This window comes from Callionymus lyra, chromosome 2 (genome assembly GCF_982586985.1).
Source record: "Callionymus lyra chromosome 2, fCalLyr1.hap1.1, whole genome shotgun sequence".
Taxonomy (NCBI): Eukaryota; Metazoa; Chordata; class Actinopteri; order Syngnathiformes; family Callionymidae; genus Callionymus; species Callionymus lyra.
The window spans coordinates 1955036-1969593 of record NC_141819.1 but is presented as its reverse complement, the minus strand read 5'-3'; the positions used below and the strand labels follow the sequence as shown (position 1 = coordinate 1969593).

The following is a 14558-nucleotide window of genomic DNA, read 5'->3' as shown; positions in this document are numbered from 1 at the left end:
TAATTTATATTTCTAGAGCGCTTTTTCCACAACTAACACGTTTGACAGACGTCAAACCTCGTGGTGGAAAAAAGTGTATTTTTTTTTATTTTTGAGTCGATCTAGTTTCAGAAAGAGGGCGGTGACGACGTGAGGCCACCTCCGCGTGACGTCACACTCCAGCCCTGTCCTCGCCCGGCGGTGCTGAAGCTGAACAAGATGGATGGATGGAGCAGGAGATGAGGAAGAGGGGATGTCTGCTCGGATCTGCCCCTGAGAAGGAAAGGAAGAACGAAAGAAAGGCTCCTCGACGCTGGCCTTCGACTCGGTGACGTATCCGGTCGAGGCTCGACGCTGCGGATCTCGTGACGTCCGTCAGAGACCACAGACCAGCACCGACCCAGCACCGACCCACTCGCTCCCCGGCAGAAGAGCCCGCGGCCGGAGACATGTCATTGCTCTGCGTCGGAGGTAAAGAAATCCTTCCTTGTCGTCCTTTAACGGGTCGTGTCCGTGGGAGTTGACGCTCGTGACGAGAAACGCGTTTGTTGGCGTCACCGCTGAGCTCAAGCCTGCGATAAAAACATATATGTATAAAGATTCTATACGTCAAAGTCAAATGTACCAGAATTTTTCTTGAGACACAGAGCAGAGACAGTTAATTGCAAAATATATACATTTCAAATGTAGTCATTACTGAAGTGTCTTTATTTTTATACTTATTTTTTTAAAGATTCTAAAGAAAGAAAAACATATTTTCATATATTTTTACAATAAAATACACCCTCATCAGGTCAGACTAGAAACAATGCAGTTACATTTATATTATATTATAAACCTGTAAAAAACTATTTAAAAAACGAAATGTAATTGTATTTGTTTAACTCGTGTTAAAGATCTTTGTTTGAATCCCTTTGGTCTTTTTTTTTTAACAGGTATTGGTTTTATATTTTTGTGCTTTTATAACCTATTTTTTTTAATATAACCTACTGTATATTCTGAGCAGCTATAGTAGAAGAACTTACATTTCTCCAATCGTTAAATTCTTCACTGGCTGCCAGTTTCTGCACTTGATGATCTACTGACTCCTTCAAGAAACATCTTTGATTTGAGCTTTTCCTTGATTCTCTGAGACTCTTGTGTTTGTCTCAGTATTATCTTGATCTTTAAAGTATTTATTTTATTGAGTATTGTTTCGATTGTTTAAGTTCTTCGTGACCCTGGTCTGGAAAAGCTCTACAAATATTACTTACTTACTTACTTGCTATATTAAATAGAAAAATAAACTATTTTATGGCATAATAAGACTTTTCCTTTTGCAATTGATGTATTTTATTTTGTTAAATTATGAAATATGTTCTTTCTTTAGAATGTATTTAAAAATATATATATTATAAGTGTTATAGACAATCAAATAAACACCGAACCTTATTTTAGAGCCTTTGACTTGTTTATTACTTTTTACGTTTTCCCTTCATATTAAATCCTTAATTCTCTTGTTTAACATTTGTTTTATTATGTAGTTTTATATTGTTCATTTGCAGGACGAGTTGCTTTAGTACAACTTTATTCATCACAACAGTTGTTTTATTATATAGTTTTATATTGTTCATGTGCAGGACGAGTTGCTTTAGTCCAACTTTATTCATCACAACAGTTGTTTTATTATATAGTTTTATATTGTTCGTGTGCAGGACGAGTTGCTTTAGTACAACTTTATTCATCACAACAGTTGTTTTATTATATAGTTTTATATTGTTCATGTGCAGGACGAGTTGCTTTAGTACAACTTTATTCATCACAACAGTTGTTTTATTATATAGTTTTATATTGTTCATGTGCAGGACGAGTTGCTTTAGTACAACTTTATTCATCACAACAGTTGTTTTATTATATCGTTTTATATTGTTCATGTGCAGGACGAGTTGCTTTAGTCCAACTTTATTCATCACAACAGTTGTTTTATTATATAGTTTTATATTGTTTGTGTGCAGGACGAGTTGCTTTAGTCCAACTTTATTCATCACAACAGTTGTTTTATTATATCGTTTTATATTGTTCATGTGCAGGACGAGTTGCTTTAGTACAACTTTATTCATCACAACAGTTGTTTTATTATATAGTTTTATATTGTTCGTGTGCAGGACGAGTCGCTTTAGTCCAACTTTATTCATCACAACAGTTGTTTTATTATATAGTTTTATATTGTTCGTGTGCAGGACGAGTTGTTTTAGTCCAACTTTATTCATCAAAACAGTTGTTTTATTATGTAGTTTTATATTGTTCGTGTGCAGGACGAGTTGCTTTAGTCCAACTTTATTCATCACAACAGTTGTTTTATTATATAGTTTTATATTGTTCATGTGCAGGACGAGTTGCTTTAGTACAACTTTATTCATCACAACAGTTGTTTTATTATATAGTTTTATATTGTTCGTGTGCAGGACGAGTCGCTTTAGTTGCTTTTGTGTGTGTTGAAGTTAATGACAATGTCGAGAAAATGTTCATTAGCAGGAAAAACACTCAAAGATAGTTTCCTGGTTTCATCTTAATGTGCGGCTGTTGTTTGTGTTTCTTTGTGGTTTGTGTTTCTTTGTGGTTTGTGTTTCTTTGTGGTTTGTGTTCCCGTCGACTGAACACATGGATTCAAGTGTCGACTTTTAGCCGCTCAGGGATGGAGGTCAGTGCTGCCTTGCTCAACAGTTGCTGGATTAGCCCTCGCAACTTTAGAACATACACTGGAAAATCTGGAAAAAGATGGAAAATTAAATGTATTGTGATAAGATTTTGAAACTAATTCTATGACATAATCTTCTATATCATCATGTTGTGTTTATAAACGTACTGACGGTGACATGTAGAGAAATAACATGTTTATTAGACATTAAAGTCAGTCATGATTATAGTTGAAAATAGTTGGATTATAGTTGAAAATTGTTTGATTACAGTTGAAAATAGTTTGATTATAGTTGAAAATTGTTTGATTACAGTTGAAAGTAGTTTGATTATAGTTGAAAATTGTTTGATTATAGTTGAAAATTGTTTGATTATAGTTGAAAATTGTTGGATTATAGTTGAAAATAGTTTGATTGTAGTTGAAAATTGTTGGATTATAGTTGAAAATGTTTGTGTTGTTTTATAACTGCTCTCGCTCGTTGTCATCCTCCTCTGACAAAAAGTGAAATGTTAAACCTTAAAAACCAACAAGGCAAAAGTGACATATTAAGAATATTATTTGTTTAATATCCTTGATTTTACACAAGTAAACAACAGTGCAGAAACGGTGATAAAAGCTCAAATATTGCAGCAGCAAAGATGTATTTGAACAAGGTGACCGTGGTAGTAACTGTGATATAACATGAACAGTTTGACGAGATGGATGTTGTCGGCTGACTCAGCTCGTTCATGTGTGTCTGTCACAGAACACTGGAGCGTCACGACGTCGCTCACACTTCACAACCATCATGAGCTGCTGCTGCATCAGGACTTTCTACTCCACCCTCTGTGGAGCGAATCTATTTCCTGTTAAACGTCAATGTTATCACTTGTGTTTTAGAATAAAAACAGCTGAGACTAGGGCTGCACGATATATCGGAAAAATATTGATATGGCGATATTGTCACGTGTGACATACATATGAAAAACATGTGATAATTTATAATGTTTTATTGTATAAATCAATCATTTCTTAAATACACACTTCGAACAATCAGTGTCACGTTCAGTAAAGTTGTTAGTTTGTACTTCTATGTCTCGTTGTTGTTTACGTCTCCGTCCGTCTGTGAACTGTGTTAGGCTCGGTTGCTATGGCGACGCGTCTTGGCTCAGTATATCCAGTGAAGTAATACTAACTTATGATCTAGTCATACACTAGTGATCCAGTGAAGTAATACTAACTTGTGATCTAGTCAAACACTAGTGATCCAGTGAAGTAATACTAACTTATGATCTAGTCAAACACTAGTGATCCAGTGAAGTAATACTAACTTATGATCTAGTCAAACACTAGTGATCCAGTGAAGTAATACTAACTTGTGATCTAGTCAAACACTAGTGATCCAGTGAAGGAATACTAACTTTTGATCTTGTCATACACTAGTGATCCAGTGAAGTAATACTAACTTGTGATCTAGTCAAACACTAGTGATCCAGTGAAGTAATACTAACTTATGATCTAGTCAAACACTAGTGATCCAGTGAAGTAATACTAACTTGTGATCTAGTCAAACACTAGTGATCCAGTGAAGTAATACTAACTTATGATCTAGTCAAACACTAGTGATGCAGTGAAGTAATACTAACTTATGATCTAATCAAACACTAGTGATCCAGTGAAGTAATACTAACTTATGATCTAGTCAAACACTAGTGATCCAGTGAAGTAATACTAACTTATGATCTAGTCAAACACTAGTGATCCAGTGAAGTAATACTAACTTATGATCTAGTCAAACACTAGTGATCCAGTGAAGTAATACTAACTTATGATCTAGTCAAACACTAGTGATCCAGTGAAGTAATACTAACTTATGATCTGGTCAAACACTAGTGATCCACGGAAGTAATACTAACTTATGATCTAGTCAAACACTAGTGATGCAGTGAAGTAATACTAACTTATGATCTAGTCAAACACTAGTGATCCAGTGAAGTAATACTAACTTATGATCTGGTCAAACACTAGTGATCCACGGAAGTAATACTAACTTATGATCTAGTCAAACACTAGTGATCCAGTGAAGTAATACTAACTTATGATCTAGTCAAACACTAGTGATCCAGTGAAGTAATACTAACTTGTGATCTAGTCAAACACTAGTGATCCAGTGAAGTAATACTAACTTATGATCTAGTCAAACACTAGTGATCCAGTGAAGTAATACTAACTTGTGATCTAGTCAAACACTAGTGATCCAGTGAAGTAATACTAACTTATGATCTAGTCAAACACTAGTGATGCAGTGAAGTAATACTAACTTATGATCTAGTCAAACACTAGTGATCCAGTGAAGTAATACTAACTTATGATCTGGTCAAACACTAGTGATCCACGGAAGTAATACTAACTTATGATCTAGTCAAACACTAGTGATCCAGTGAAGTAATACTAACTTATGATCTAGTCAAACACTAGTGATCCAGTGAAGTAATACGGTACTAACTTATGGTCTAGTCAAACACTAGTGATCCAGTGAAGTAATACTAACTAGTCAAACACTAGTCAAACACTAGTGATCCAGTGAAGTAATACTAACTTATGATCTAGTCCAACACTAGTGATCCAGTGAAGTAATACTAACTTATGATCTAGTCAAACACTAGTGATCCAGTGAAGTAATACTAACTTATGATCTAGTCAAACACTAGTGATCCAGTGAAGTAATACTAACTTATGATCTAGTCAAACACTAGTGATCCAGTGAAGTAATACTAACTTATGATCTAGTCAAACACTAGTGATCCAGTGAAGTAATACTAACTTATGATCTAGTCAAACACTAGTGATCCAGTGAAGTAATACTAACTTATGATCTAGTCAAACACTAGTGATCCAGTGAAGTAATACTAACTTATGATCTAGTCAAACACTAGTGATCCAGTGAAGTAATACTAACTTATGATCTAGTCAAACACTAGTGATCCAGTCACTCGTCTCTTTCAACCTCCTTTGTTAAAGCAACATATTGTAAGAACTTTTCATCTCGTCTCAGTTGTTTTCTTAGAAGATCGTGAACTTCCAAACAAACCTGTCCGTCTTCACCGTATGCTAACGAGCTAAGTTGTTAGCGTCATTTATAAAGTGTTATTAGTCCGTCTTCACCGTATGCTAACGAGCTAAGTTGTTAGCGTCATTTATAAAGTGTTATTAGTCCGTCTTCACCGTATGCTAACGAGCTAAGTTGTTAGCGTCATTTATAAAGTGTTATTAGTCCGTCTTCACCGTATGCTAACGAGCTAAGTTGTTAGCGTAATTTATAAAGTGTTATGTGTGTGTCTTCACCGTATGCTAACAAGCTAAGTTGTTAGCGTCATTTATAAAGTGTTATTAGTCCGTCTTCACCGTATGCTAACGAGCTAAGTTGTTAGCATCATTTATAAAGTGTTATGTGTGCGTCTTCACCGTATGCTAACGAGCTAAGTTGTCAGCGTCATTTATAAAGTGTTATGTATGTGTCTTCACCGTATGCTAACAAGCTAAGTTGTTAGCGTCATTTATAAAGTGTTATGTGTGCGTCTTCACTGTATGCTAACAAGCTAAGTTGTTAGCGTCATTTATAAAGTGTTATGTGTGCGTCTTCACTGTATGCTAACAAGCTAAGTTGTAAGCGTCATTTATAAAGTGTTATGTGTGCGTCTTCACCGTATGCTAACAAGCTAAGTTGTTAGCGTCATTTATAAAGTGTTATGTGTGCGTCTTCACTGTATGCTAACAAGCTAAGTTGTTAGCGTCATTTATAAAGTGTTATGTGTGCGTCTTCACTGTATGCTAACGAGCTAAGTTGTTAGCATCATTTATAAAGTGTTATGTGTCCGTCTTCACCGTTTGCTAACGAGCTAAGTTGTAAGTTCTTCTTCTCTCACTTCTTCTTCTTCTCTCCTCCTCTCACTTCTTCTTCTCTCCTCCTCTCACTTCTTCTTCTCTCCTCCTCTCACTTCTCCTCCTCTCACTTCTTCTTCTTCTCTCCTCCTCTCACTTCTCCTCCTCTCACTTCTTCTTCTTCTCTCCTCCTCTCACTTCTTCTTCTCTCCTCCTCTCACTTCTTCTTCTCTCCTCCTCTCACTTCTCCTTCTCTCCTCCTCTCACTTCTCCTCCTCTCACTTCTTCTTCTCTCCTCCTCCTCTCACTTATTCTTCTCTCCTCCTCTCACTTCTTCTTCTCTCCTCCTCTCACTTCTCCTTCTCTCCTCCTCTCACTTCTTCTTCTCTCCTCCTCTCACTTCTCATTCTCTCCTCCTCTCAGTTCTTCTTCTCTCCTCCTCTCACTTCTTCTTCTCTCCTCCTCTCACTTCTTCTTCTCTCCTCCTCTCACTCCTTCTTCTCTACTCCTCTCACTTCTCCTCCTCTCACTCCTTCTTCTCTCCTCTCACTTCTTCTTCTCTCCTCCTCTCACTTATTCTTCTCTCCTCCTCTCACTTCTCCTCCTCTCACTTCTTCTTCTTCTCTCCTCCTCTCACTCCTTCTTCTCTCCTCTCACTTCTTCTTCTCTCCTCCTCTCACTTCTTCTTCTCTCCTCCTCTCACTTCTCCTCCTCTCACTTCTTCTTCTTCTCTCCTCCTCTCACTTATTCTTCTCTCCTCCTCTCACTTCTTCTTCTCTCCTCCTCTCACTTCTTCTTCTCTCCTCCTCTCACTTCTCCTTCTCTCCTTCTCTCACTTCTCCCCCTCTCACTTCTTCTTCTCTCCTCCTCTCACTTCTTCTTCTCTCCTCCTCTCACTTCTCCTTCTCTCCTCCTCTCACTTCTTCTTCTCTCCTCCTCTCACTTCTCCTCCTCTCACTTCTTCTTCTTCTCTCCTCCTCTCACTTTTTCTTCTCTCTTCCTCTCACTTCTTCTTCTCTCCTCCTCTCACTTCTTCTTCTCTCCTCCTCTCACTTCTTCTTCTCTCCTCCTCCCAGCATGCGTCTCCTCACACCCCCTCCTCCTGTCACACTGAAGAGGTTATTTTTAGTGTTGGTGATGCTGTGCTCACACACTGAGATTAATAGAGCATGAGACAGTGCACACGTGCTGACGCTCCACATGGCAGGGAGGCTTGTGATGAGCTGGTGCTGAGGAGAGGCTTCGGAAAAAGTCCTGGTCCAGGTGCTTCTGTCGCCGACTCCAGGGTTTAGTCGTCGCCTTGTAACTCTCCTTTGATGTTGTTACCCTTGAGCTCGACTGCCTCGTCGGCACGAAAGAGGATTTTACATCACACTTCAGAAGGATCACATTTGCATCACATTTGCTGAAAACTACTTCGGTAGACGTTATGAAGAAGTTGATTTATGATGGATGTGAGTGACATTGACGCGTGAAAGATTATATTGAGCTTGTTGAAGTAAGTAAGTAAGTAAGTAAGTAAGTAAGTAAGTAAGTAAGTAAGTAAGTAAGTAAGTAAGTAAGTAAGTAAGTAAGTAAGTAAGTAAGTAAGTAAGTAAGTAAGTAAGTAAGTAAGTAAGTAAGTAAGTAAGTAAGTAAGTAAGTAAGTAAGTAAGTAAGTAAGTAATAGTTATTTGTAAAGATCTTTCTAGACCAGGGTCACAAAGCACTTTAACAGTCAAAACCAATACACAGTTAAAATGGATACTTTAAAACACATAGAAAATGGCAGCCAGTGAAGAGATTTAATGATCGGTGAAATGTGAGTTCTTCTACTAGAGCGGCTCAGAAATCTGGCTGCAGAGTTTTGTATGAACTGCAGGCGAGACACATCCTTCTGGTTTAGACACAAAATAAATAGAATAGTCCAGACGAGGAGACACAAACTGTGTTTATAATGTTTGACTATTTTATAAGTCAGTAACCAAAACACACTTAATGTCAACTCTGACTTCGCTTAATCATTCACAAACTAGTTTGATGCTCAAGAGTTGAAATAAAACTAAAATAAAACCTATTTACTCACCTATCTATGTACTGTGTGTTTAGCAGGACAGAGAAGAACTCAAGTGTAAATAATCAACAAAGTGACAACAAACGGAACAGATCAAAGACACTATATGGAATCAAAGTTTACAAATGAATAAAACAAGAGGTTAACACAAAAAAATAGTTTTTGTGGCTCCTAAAGTCTGAAGCGTAATTTGAATGAACAAGGAGCGAAGAAAGAAAGAAAGAAAGAAAGAAAGAAAGAAAGAAAGAAAGAAAGAAAGAAAGAAAGAAAGAAAGAAAGAAAGAAAGAAAGAAAGAAAGAAAGAAAGAAAGAAAGAAAGAAAGAAAGAAAGGAAGAAGGTCTTAATGTCAAGGTGCTAAAACTGACACATGAGCAAATGTTTTTGTCTTATTGGTTCAGAGTTTCTTTATCGTAAGATACAAAGTTGTAAAAAATGACGCCTACATTACCTGAAGACAAAAGGAGACAATTTTAAGGGGATCACCTTCGGGTCAACCTGACCCTGAGATAACACGAGGGTTAAAACACTTGCTATTTAGGTTTTTGGGCAACTGTGTGGCCCTTTGAAGGTTTTGATGTGGCCCACAGGAAGTCAGAGAAGAACTGATCCATGTAGTAAAAAAAATAATTGTATTTACTACTGTATTAACTCTGAATACTACTTGCTTTAGTTCTTTGTATAGGACGTTTTCATTTTTTGGTGAAAGTCGTTTATCCCTTAAATAATATGAATGAATATTGAGGTCATAGTTAGAAATAACAAAAAGTTGTTGTTTTTTTATTTTGAAATGACGTAGTTAGGTTTATTTTACGTTTTCTTTTTGTGCATGTTTTCTTATTCTCTGTCTCCACGTCCCTCACAACAGAAGGTAATGTGGCCCCTGAGAGAATCCTCTAGAGAATTGATGAAGTCAAAAAGAAAAGATGATGTAGATCTTTGTTCTCTTGTGTTTATGTTTATGAACGCACATAGTTACACACACCCACGGAGACACACAAATGTGTCTTGACTGTTTTCATCAAATATTAAGAAAGACTTGAATCTTTTATCAAGAAAAACATCAGTGTAGAACTAAATATAACCATTAACATCATCTCTTGTCTTGCAGTGAAGAAGGCCAAACTCGATGGACCCCAGGGTGAGTTCAGATCAAACAAATCCTTGAACTTTTGTTTTTTCACTCTGGACGACACAATGTTTGTTTTTTTGCTCGACAGAAAAATTCAACACATACGTGACCTTGAAGGTGCAGAATGTCAAGAGCACGACCATCGCCGTGCGTGGGAGTCAGCCATGTTGGGAGCAGGACTTCATGTTGTGAGTGAACTTTGACCTGAATCCCATCAACAGTGTCGTGTGTTCTTTACTGACAGAGAATGTAAAATATTATCAATCGAAGAATTTGTTGATGACAAAAGCACAGGAAGACACAACGAAGTAAAGCGGAGAAGTGTTGGAACGCTAATTCCCATAACTCAGGGGTTCTACTCGATTTGGTGCTCCGCCCTCTAACCGCTTCGCTATTGGTCTTGAGGATAAACCAATAGCGAAGTGGTTAGAGGGCGGAGCACCAAATGAAGTAGAACCCCTGAGTTATGATCATAATCTCAGGTTCTATGCATTGGTGTGAAGCCCTCTAACCGCTTCGCTATTAGTTTATCCTTGAGGCCAATAGTGAAGCGGTTAGAGGGCAGAGCACCAAATGAAGTAGAATCTGTTTTTCTTCTGTCGTCCAAGATAAAGAAGCTTTTATTTTGAGGTTCATAACTCTTGCTGTGAGGCCTCAGTTTACATTTCACTTGCTTTTACTTCGTCAACGTTTCTCCTCGAAACGTTTGCAACAGTTTATTTAGTTAAAGATCAAAAACAAACCTACACAACATCCAAAACAGTTTTTAAATCCTCTGGGGATGAATAAACATTTTCTATTCTATTCTATTCTAAAGAGTAGATTTTATAAGAGCATTATCTCAGCTTCTGTTCATCCGTCAGTCATGATTCTGAGTCTCTGAATGACCTTAAATTTGTCGGGAAATCTTCCTAAACGACGCTTCACATTGAAGTTGAAATCAAGTTCAAAGCATCGTCTCATCCACCGTCTCTTCATCGTGCTGCTGATGAAGACGATCCACGCTCTGAAGGAACGTCTCATCCTGACTCACGTCTGCAGCCTGTTTGACGATCGCGTCCGTCTGTGTGATTCATCTCCTCTGAGGAAGCTTCTGCTCCGAGTCGTCGCAGCTTCAGTGACCGTTCTTAGCCTCGTGTCTTCTCCTCAACGTTCATCCAGACTCTCTGCTGTGATTCATCTCCTCTGAGGAAGCTTCTGCTCCGAGTCGTTGCAGCTTCAGTGACCGTTCTTAGCCTCGTGTCTTCTCCTCAACGTTCATCCAGACTCTCTGCTGTGATTCATGTCTGACGTCAAATCCTTTCTCTCTTTCCGTTACCAGTGAAATCAACCGGCTGGATCTGGGTCTGACCGTGGAGGTCTGGAATAAAGGACTGATCTGGGACACCATGGTGGGAACCTTATGGATCCCCCTGTGCAGCATAAGGCAGTCCAATGAGGTACGTTTTTATCCTCATGTGGGAACGTAGATGTCGACACATGGTTCTCTTTTAAGATAAAAACATTCCTTTGTTCTTCTCTCAGTGTTTGATAATAACTCATTTAATCTAAAATAATGGTAATTTAAACAAGAATAAATATAACAATTATAATAGTACAAATGCAGCTTAGTTCAGGGCGAGGTATTTTCTTTCTTATTGGGCGATAGACGACTTGACCAGGACACACAAAGATACACAACTATTCACACACTCAACCTCTGCATGTTTTTGGACTCCGGGAGGAAACCGGAGTGCCCTGAGTAAACCCACCTAACATGGATGGATGGATGGATGGATGGATGGATGGATGGATGGATGGATGGATGGATGGATGGATGGATGGATGGATGGATGGATGGATGGATGGATGGATGGATGGATGGATGGATGGATGGATGGATGGATGGATGGATGGATGGATGGATGGATGGATGGATGGATGGATGGATGGATGGATGGATGGATGGATGGATGGATGGATGGATGGATGGATGGATGGATGGATGGATGGATGGATGGATGGATGGATGGATGGATGGATGGATGGATGGATGGATGGATGGATGGATGGATGGATGGATGGATGGATGGATGGATGGATCGTTAGTTACTAGGTTGATGGATAGTTACTAGGTAGATAGTTCGATACTCAATGAATTGATGGATGGATGGATGGATGGTTTGTTACTAGGACTTACCACTGTTACTACTCTATGGAAAGATAGAAAATAACACATTTAGCTCATTTTCGTAATGTCACCCATTTCTTGTTTCTAGTTTTCTCATCATGTCAAAGCTCTGATTCTATAGTCGTACTCTCTGAACTCTCTCTGAACTCTCTCTGAACTCTCTCTGAACTATTGTATCCTTGCATTATGTTCTTGTATCAAAGGATTTGATGTCTACAGTCATTTCAACGTCTGTACTTGTTCATTCCAGGACGGACCGGGTCAGTGGCTGACATTGGACTCCAACGTGATCATGGCCGAGAATGAAATCTGTGGAACCAAAGACCCGACGTTTCACCGGCTTCTTCTGGACACTCGCTTTGAACTACCACTAGGTGAGACCAATGTTCGCCAGCGTTCTACATCCTGGCGTCATTATGACAAAACAAATCATTGTTACTTCGAAGGACATGTGTTCTCTACAAGGATTTACAGAGCTTTTGAGCTAGATGATTCAAAACAAGGCCGATTTCCAGGTTTAAGCCTTGTTAGCTTCCATGGATGGCCACGCCCTCTTGTTAGCTTCCATGGATGGCCACGCCCCTTTTTCTTAGCTTCCATGGAGGGCCACGTCCCCTTCTTAGCTTCCATGGATGGCCACGCCCCCTTGTTGACTTCAATGGATGGCCACGCCCCTTTCTTTTAGCTTCCATGGATGGCCAGGCCCCCTTGCTAGCTTCCATGGATGGCCACGCCCCCTTGTTAGCTTCCATGGATGGCCAGGCCTCCCTGTTAGCTTCCATGGATGACCACGCCCCCTTGTTAGCTTCCTTGGATGGATACCCCCTTGTAAGCTTCCATGGATAGCCACGCCCCCTTGTTAGCTTCCATGGATGGTCACGCCCCCTTGTTAGCTTCCATGGATGGTCACGCCCCCTTGTTAGCCTCCATGGATGGCCACGCCCCCTTGTAAGCTTCCATGGATGACCACGCCCCCTTGTTAGCCTCCATGGATGGCCACGCCCCCTTGTTAGCTTCCATGGATGACCACGCCCCCTTGTTAGCCTCCATGGATGGCCACGCCCCCTTGTTAGCTTCCATGGATGGCCACGCCCCCTTGTTAGCCTCCATGGATGGCCACGCCCCCTTCTACAGATGCACAAAAAGAAACGCCCACATTTGCAAATCACCACAGGGTCGTAAGAATAATTTTCAAACACTACTTCATTGTCGTGTTGCTCCAGATCCTGTCGTTGTACACAACTGTTGTGTGTTGCAGACATCCCTGAGGAGGAGGCCAGATACTGGGCCAAGAAACTGGAGCAACTAAACGCCATGAGAGACCAGGATGTAAGGAGTGTTTTGAATGTATAGTTGCCACTCGTTTATTCATCGCTCTCTCGTTCTCAGTACCAGGAGGAAGAGGAGCGACCGCTTCACGCGCCGTCTTCACAGTGTTGTAAGTGTCACGACCTCAAGGGTCACTAGAGATGAGTGTTGGACACGAGTCAGAGAGGACGAATAGATGTTTATGTTCAACGTGTCTGACGATGATGACGAACAGTAATATATTCACACTTTCACGCTGAGGTTTGACTTGTTCACACTTGTTTCTGTCACAGGTAACTGGAGTCTGTGGGGAGAGCAGCAGAGTAAGTTTTCTTTGACACAGTTTTAGTCCGACTTCATACCTCTGCCAAGGAGGTCATACGTGGGAACACGTGATTAAACGTTGGTGGTGTCACTGACATCCACACGAATGAATAGAAAAAGAGTGAGACGCTGATGAGTGGAGCGACTGTTTTCATGGCTTAGAAAAAATATGATCAAATCTATCGATGAAGTTACTGTAGATCCACTGACACTTTTTCATCATGTGATCCAAGATGGTCGAGTCAAAGCTATGAAGCTGCTACTAACATACATTTAACTATAAATATATGGAGAATTATACGTTGATGGACCTTCATAACCACATACACAATTAACTACATTTGAGTCATGACTTGACTCTGATGACTCGACTCGATGAATCATTTGACTCATGAATCATCAAACACCAGATCATCTGTTTTTGATTGACACATGTCTGATCCAATCAAATCTCTTAGTGCTCCCACTTAATGGGCAGTTTTAATCTTTGTAAAGATTCAAAATAGTTGAAATAATCAGTTTAAAAACCCATTTCTGATTAATTAAACATACATCCTGTGTTCGTTGTCTTTCAAACGCCTCCGAACGAGAAGCTTTCTGAGCACTTTTGTGAAGTTTACTCAGTGAAAGCAGCTTTTTTCACTCAGTAGGATCGAAGTCTCTCTGACAACAGACACATGGCTTTATTTACACACAGATTATATTTTAACTCTTGTTTGGGAATATCTTGAGACTCTAATCTTGAGACTCTAATCTTGAGACTCTAATCTTAAAACTCTAATCTTGAGACTCTAATCTTGAGACTCTAATCTTAAGACTCTAATCTTGAGACTCTAATCTTGAGACTCTAATCTTAAGACTCTAATCTTGAGACTCTAATCTTGAGACTCTAATCATGAGACTCTAATCTTGAGACTCTAATCTTGAGACTCTAATCTTGATACTCTAATCTTGAGACTCTAATCATGAGACTCTAATCTTAAAACTCTAATCTTGATACTCTAATCTTGATACTCTAATCTTGAGACTCTAATCATGAGACTCTAATCTTAAGAC

General features: G+C 39.2%; 1 protein-coding gene across 1 annotated transcript in view; it reads left to right on the top strand.

Moving 5' to 3' along the window:
• The first annotated feature begins 220 nt into the window (after nucleotides 1-220).
• The window catches only part of unc13a (unc-13 homolog A (C. elegans)), a 79032-nt gene continuing 64694 nt past the window's right edge, over nucleotides 221-14558 (top strand). Inside the window, exons 1-8 of the mRNA XM_087783228.1 lie at nucleotides 221-450; nucleotides 9680-9709; nucleotides 9789-9888; nucleotides 11022-11139; nucleotides 12121-12244; nucleotides 13129-13199; nucleotides 13260-13308; nucleotides 13472-13501. Of these exons, the coding sequence (XP_087639354.1) occupies nucleotides 429-450; nucleotides 9680-9709; nucleotides 9789-9888; nucleotides 11022-11139; nucleotides 12121-12244; nucleotides 13129-13199; nucleotides 13260-13308; nucleotides 13472-13501 (544 nt within the window). The 5' untranslated portion in view covers nucleotides 221-428. The remainder of the gene's footprint in view (nucleotides 451-9679; nucleotides 9710-9788; nucleotides 9889-11021; nucleotides 11140-12120; nucleotides 12245-13128; nucleotides 13200-13259; nucleotides 13309-13471; nucleotides 13502-14558) is intronic.